Source organism: Schistocerca piceifrons, chromosome 9, assembly GCF_021461385.2.
Source record: "Schistocerca piceifrons isolate TAMUIC-IGC-003096 chromosome 9, iqSchPice1.1, whole genome shotgun sequence".
NCBI lineage: Eukaryota > Metazoa > Arthropoda > Insecta > Orthoptera > Acrididae > Schistocerca > Schistocerca piceifrons.
Genome location: NC_060146.1, coordinates 199,835,231 through 199,842,336, shown reverse-complemented (window position 1 = coordinate 199,842,336; position 7,106 = coordinate 199,835,231). Strand labels below are relative to the sequence as shown.

Here is a 7,106-nt window from a genome sequence, read left to right as displayed (position 1 = left end):
CCTTCTCTCCCTCCAGCTTCACTCCTGTTGCTCCACCATTTTTGTTTCCCTCGATCTCCAAAATACGTACGACCGTGCATGGCACCCCCAGTCTCCTCTTTAAACTCAAAACCTACGCCCTGCCTATCAATTTTGTCTGCCTGGTCGCTTCCTTCCTCTCATGCCGTTCTTCCTATGTCACCCTCCACAACACCAACTCCCGTATCTTTTATCCCACTGATGGCATCCCCCAGGACTCCATCCTCTCCCCTCTCCTCTATCTCCTGTACACCACCGATATGCCCAATCCACCCCCTCCTGTCCACCTCCTCCAATATGCTGATGACACAGCCTTCCTGGCTCTCTATCCTACCCTTCAATGGTCCCAATGCACACTCCAAACCCACCTTGGACAGTTCACAACTTCGTGGTTCCTTCATCTGAACCCCTCCAAAACCCAGACAATCATCATAGGCTGCACCACACCACCCACTCCTTCCGTCTCCACTATTTCTACCTCACCATTTATGGTTGTCCCATCCATTTCACCCACACCCTGAGATACCTTGGCCTCACCCTCGATTGTTACCTCACCTGGACGCCTCATCTCCTGACCATCCAGCAGAAAGCCCCTTTTATTTTTCCTCTCATAACTGTTGACACAACACTGTCAAATGAACCTTACTAAAGATTGAACTTTCGGCCTCACACTTAAATGGTTGCTTGCCAGTCACTGTGATGTCCAGTGATTAGTCCACATTCCAAGTCACTGAACTCGCCTGCCCATCAGATTCTGCTTTTACCACTCCTCTACCGACAACACAATACTCTCTGCCTCCTTTTATACTGGCGAGTCTGCTTCTCGTGACATCAAGTGCTCAGTTCGACATTACCAGGGGTGTCCAGACAGTTCTGATCAGAATGTGTATATACGTGTGATGAAGATGTTTGGTTTGTGGGGCACTCAACTGAGCAGTCATCAGCGCTTGTACAAAGTTCCAATTTTTACACAGTCCATTTTATTTTCACAATCCAATCTAGTCACTCTCACAAATGATGATGATGATGAGGACAACACAAAACCCACTCCCTGGGCAGAGAATATCCCCAACCCAGTCGGGAATCAAACACGGGTCCCTGTGATCCAGAGGCATCAACGCTAGCCCCTAGACCACGAGCTGCGGACGTCTATGTGTGAAAAGTTACCTCTGAGACCCTATAACACTACCGTCCATTACTGTTATACCATAACCTCAAAGCTGTATCACGAAATTATTAGTCAAAGCAATTATAGTATAAAGAAGCAGAGCAGTGTTACCCTCTGGAAGGAATTCTGTTATGTTGACCGTGATGTACCTAACAGAAGTGGAAAGTCAGAATTACGTAAATGTTTAAATGGTAACAAACAAAATTTGCCTATCCACACTGTACAAATGATAAAGAAAACAGTCGCCAGCCTAATTAGATATAAGAATGAGTAACATTCGTATTCGAGAAAATGGATATGAGTAACTTTAATGGGCCAAAACAACCTATACTTTGCCACACGAGAGTGCAATGAACTCTAGCACAAGCATATGTTAACGTTAAGGCTGGAGTTGATAGAGTAGAACAAACTATTTGCCTAAGTACAGCAGATACTCACACACACTATTGTCTTCAGTGCTTAGTCAAACAGGATGGTCTCAACAATATTACTATTAATATTCACCATAGAATGACAAATTGGACATAGGTTGTCTCACTTTTCAAACATTATCCTACCTAACAAAAAAATGGAAATATCGTTCACTACAAAATTATGCATGGGGCATAGGTTAAGTCTCTCTCAGCTAAATACCTTTCCACTTAGAATAAAATTTAAATGAAATGCACTGACAAACACTTTCTCACTGATCTATGACTGAAAGTAGTTACTGTAATCTATCTATCAAATGTTTCCTACTAATGAGCACAATAAGCAAACTGTACGTCCTATGACACTAATGATATGCACTTTCTTATACCCATAGGATCCTTATTTTAGCAAACATAACCATGAAACTTTCACTAGTAATTTGACCCGTTACTGCAGTAAGACACAAGTAAAACATGAGGCATTGACTCACCTGGTACAGCGGACAACAAGCTGCATTATTCATTTACTGAACAAAATTTTTAGCCTCAGTATGAGTAAGTATACGGTAATTTCCAAGAATGATTGCCTATCGAATTAGATGAGTCCAAACGATATATATCGAACGTGTGATCGTAATACGATCATGCGACTCTGCTGGCGGGCGTTATGGGTATATTTACGTTTGTTATTACAGCATTGACAAAAGAAGAGCGTTACAAAAATACCTGTAAATGCAAAGGAGATTACTTACTTTACTCGTCGTCGGTGTTGTCGTCACGTGGAAGTCCATTACGGTGGTCTGTATGGATAATTTGGAAGAGTCGAACCAAGTGTTCTTCCTGATACTCGTTCGTTTTCCGCACTGTCCGCAATGAAATTGTAACGGTATTTCAGCATCGAAACTGATCTTACACTTCGCACCACCACAGTCTACACAGCCCCTTCTTTCCTCGTCCAGTAATACTTCATATTTGCGACAAAAAGTCGAACAATTTTCTACACTTTATAAACATGGAATTAGATTCTTTCATGTGAGAGAATCCGCCGACGAAACATCAAGAACACCAGACATCCCACTCACTAACAACATAAATCGTCTGGCTTTCCCTAGCAACTCACAAATAATTCGCTGAGGTATATAATTTAGAGCAAGAAAGGGAATGACGGAAAACAGATAAAAATGACGATCACAAATAATTGATCACAACGCACGCCGCCGGAGTCGCATGAACGATTTACGATCGCACGTTCGATATGTATCGTTTGGACCCACGTACTTCGACAGGCAATCACTCTTGGAAATTACCAAGTATTCTATTAGCTTAAAAATAACAACAAATTGTTTTAAGACCCAACTGAATTTATCTGCTTCTTTATTTCCGATAATTCTTTGAAAACCAACAGATTTTTTAAGCAACAACTTTGATTGCAAAATTTACTTCAACAAACAGTTACCATGGCACATTCTTTATCCACATTAATTTTAACCAAAACTTTTAATGTTTTAAAGAGGCCTTTTAATATAACACACTGGGCTTTGATATTCTTTCAATTAGGATACTCGGTAAGCACTTTAACATGGGGAGGACCCTGACTGGATAAGTGACTGAGGATAAAAAATCAGGATAGGTACAAGAGTTCAGGTATAAGTTACCTTATATTTTAGCACACTGAAAAATCCAATGAGCTGATCCTTCACTGTACAATTCTGTTATTTCTTGGTCACTTTTCAGTGATTGCGCAGTGTGGTGGCGAGTGCATGTTGTTGGATGGAGGTGCAGATAGACAAGCTGGATTCTTTCATGGCGTAGATATTAATTTAAGAGTATTGCCAGCATATTACTCCATTCATACGAAGCTTTGACGGGAATTAAAACGGCACTAAAAGACTCTCTCGGCACCAGCACAAATCACAACCTTTACATGAGCTGTTAGCGGTTCAGTAGCTCGTCTCCGACTGACTCTTTGTTCCATCTTTCTATCCATGGCAACCACATTTTGCGCGCGCTACACAGTTCCGTTCCCGAGGGGAACCACACCACCTTTTACATACATAATAACTACAAGCCCTAAATGAAGGTCAGCAGTTTTCATAACAGCAAAAACAATCACTTTAAACGAAACATATCGTTTGCGCAAATTGGTAGTTCTACACAAAATTATTTAAATAAAATTATTCAGTTTTAAACATAACCAAAGAGATTATGTGAGGAAGACAAAACATATCATTTGCTCATATTGCATATATTACAGAGATCACACTTCCTACAATCTAAAGGCTGGTCCATACGCAACGATCTGTCTGCGCAAGTATCGGCGCAGATGTCTGTACATGCAAAAGATCGCTGCAAACGTGTTGTGTTCACACGACACAAGCTCCAATCTACTACTCGCCTGCCATCTGTCGGTGTAGAAAAGAAATATCAATGGCAAGCGACTACGCTCGCCGAAAACGTCAGAAGTTTAATTAATTTATTTTGAAATTTAGGAATTGAAGAAAAACTGTTGTGGTCTGTGTTCGCAACTTGTGTTGCAAAAAACATTGAGACAAAACGCAAGAAACAGAGAGAGCGGTCAAAATGGTATACATAGTGGCTGCTAAAGCGAAAGCATTTTTCGCACGTACATTTACTGCGAGAGTTGCAGGGCCACCCAAACGACTGACGTAATTATTTATAGATGGATGTCGAAACTTATAATTGTCTCTTAACGCTCCTAACCTCTCATATTATACGAAATAATACTTGAATGAGAAGAGCAATTTCTCTCCATGAACGGCTGATGGTCACATTAAGATTCCTGGCAACAGAAAGGAGCTATAAGGATTTTAAATTTTCAACTGCAATTTCTAAACAAGCATTGAGTGAAATTATACCCAACACAAGTGAAGCTATTTACGCTGTCCTGAAGGATGAGTTCATGAAGGCAAGTCACAAATAATATTTTTGCTGATTAAGAATCACAAAATTTTTGCTGTTTTAGATGTGTTTGAATCACAAAATACCACAAACTTGGCTGGTATATTTCTTCCACTCCAACACCAGATCTTCGAGATTTTTGAACTTTTGATAATTATTTACAGTAAACAGTCCACAACGATTTCATTATTACCGTTTCTCAGTTCGCCGGTGTGTCAACTTCTCGTAATTTTTCAATTAATGCCTTGTATGCAGCTGTCTTTTTGTTCCTGTCACTGTACTCTTTACTTTTAATCTTCCACAAACAAGGGTCATTTCTATAAAGTTCAATGAATTCACTGATAAACTGTCTAGAACACTGACCAGCGTCAGCCATTTTAATGCTCCGTGCGCACAAAGACAAACACTAGACTGAACAAGCAGCTGTTTCGCGCCGGATTTGCGGCGATCTCCTGTCCACACGCTCCAACTTGTCTGCGCAGGTGTGGTTTGAACCCACACATTTGAGACGATTCACTCAAACCTCCAATTCCAACTTCCAGGTTTGCACACACCTCATGTCGGTGCAAATCTCCTGTCCACACGCAACGATCTGTCTGCGCAGATGTGATGTGCACAGACATTTGCGCAGACAGATCGTTGCGTGCGGACGGGCCTTAAAAGACATCAAAGTTTTCAACTGAGAAAAGATTATACATGTTTTATACAGAATTGAATTAATAATAATTACAAAAGCTCAACGATATGATCTTGAATAAACAGAAAGCAAAAATGAATCAGTAAACAGATAGGTAGGGTCTGAGTTGTGGTGTTACAATCGCATTGCGATAAGCTGACTGATCTTCTCGAGAGAGGCAGGATCGCTGTGAATGGCCTCATTCCACGCTGTAGTGCCCATCACCTCCCACAAATGCCGCCTTATGAAGTCGACAGACGCCTTCTGTAAGACGTAACACGAATTGACGACGGCCAAGATGGCATAGGTGACGGCGTTGTCTACGGTGAGGCGCCTAGCCAGTTCCACCTCGCACTGGTTCTTCAGCTCACGCAGGTCGTAGCGGTCTGCAAACACCAGCAAGCCCTGGGCCATATCGCGCAGGGCCAGGGCGTGGCCCGAATACATGTAGCGCAGTGCCTCCGCCACCACTTCGGGTTCCGCGCCCAAGATGTTGACATAGTTTTCTTGCGCTTCCTTCGTGTTCTGCTGCAACATCCTGGCAAAGACGGGGCTGCGGGCGGCCAGCACGGCTTTGTGCGCCTTGATCCTGACGTCTCCGGCGTGCAGAATGAAGTCCGCAAAGTCCTGGGACTCCAACAAGTTGGCGAAGTCTCTAGCGAGGACGGGCTGCGTCTCCGGAGCAGGAAGGCTTGGGAAATCGTCCCACACGACGCACACAATCTCCACTTCGCACTCGAATATCAGACTGTCACCAACGTTCTAGTAATCGTCGATGGCCGGAAAAGCCTCACCGACAGACTTCGGCGGCGATTTCTCACCCCCTGTAAGTTTACAGCACAGTGGTGGATACACTTCGCGTTTCTCGCCTCCGCCTAGAGAAAGTGCTGCTTTCAGGTTTGCTTTGACAGGTTCCTTGCTTGCTTTCAACCAGAAACACAGACATAGCTCTTTGTCTTTCTTCGACAGTACCGCACACCACTCGCTCGAATTTGGGTGACGGAAAGAAGTAGACGCGATATCGTTCGTGTCTTCGAGCCAGTTCTTTACACCTGAAACCGTCCAGGTGTAGACAAGTTTTTGTTTCTCAAATCTTGTAATGCCTGCAGCTGACACATTATTGCTCTTCCTCTTGGGAAGCATCGGTGGTGGATACACTTCACCTCCCTCTACTGGTAACACACTCATCGTTGATCCAGTTGTTAAATTTATACAGCTAGCAGATGTTTGACCCTGTGGTGATGATACACCTAAGATGAAGAAAAATAAAATCATTAGTATAAAAAATAACAGCTATAGACATATTGTGGGCGTATGTTTTAGTAAGTGACACGCAAAATCAAACCAACTTCAAAACAGCACATAGTCCTAAGGCACTTCAGCAGCAGCTTTACCGAGATGTTTTGAAAACAGGGTCATTAGATGTACCACCAGATGAGTTGATGTGATGTATTTATTTGTATGTTTTAGATCTACTTTACCCCTTCTCACAATGAAGATACTCCTCAGGTTCAACGTTGTCGTGTATTACAGTCTTTCATTTTCTGAAACATCTCCACAGGTGCAAGTTTTGACCTGAACATGACAACGATAAAGATCGACACTAGAATCATGGCCTGGCACACATCCTCAGCCTCTAGCAGATTCTACACAGTAATAACACCCCTGACAGAGTAGATGATTCAGTCTGTAACTCTTTGGTTAAACATTGCAGTGTCTACCCAATCAACTGATGTATTTGCTATAAAGGCATTTACAAATACTTCATGTTGCTTCATGACTGTATATGATAACCTATATTTTCATTCAATGGAGGATAATTTTATTTTCTCAGTCATTTGTGAATATCAACATTCCACATGTCACATCCTGACTCTCTGTGTAGTGTAAATTAGGAAAGGGTAAAGTATATCAC

The 7,106-nt window shown here is 42.3% G+C and overlaps 1 protein-coding gene across 1 annotated transcript; it reads right to left on the bottom strand.

Moving 5' to 3' along the window:
• Positions 1–5,326: 5,326 nt before the first annotated feature.
• LOC124716853 (speckle-type POZ protein-like A) lies at positions 5,327–6,379 on the bottom strand. The gene is made up of 2 exons (XM_047243406.1): positions 6,242–6,379; positions 5,327–5,953 (listed from the first exon to the last, which is right to left on the bottom strand). Exons 1-2 carry the CDS (start codon positions 6,377–6,379, stop codon positions 5,327–5,329), a joined length of 765 nt encoding a protein of 254 aa, XP_047099362.1.
• Positions 6,380–7,106: the final 727 nt, after the last annotated feature.

What these genes read in the sequence shown, in the direction of transcription:
- LOC124716853 (XM_047243406.1), bottom strand. Translation starts at nt 6,379, where the DNA reads ATGAGTGTGTTACCAGTAGAGGGAGGTGAAGTGTATCCACCACCGATG. An exon ending in ACACCTGGACGGTTTCAGGT is followed by an intron (nt 5,954 to 6,241) that starts GTAAAGAACTGG and finishes GACGATTACTAG; the next exon opens with AACGTTGGTGACAGTCTGAT.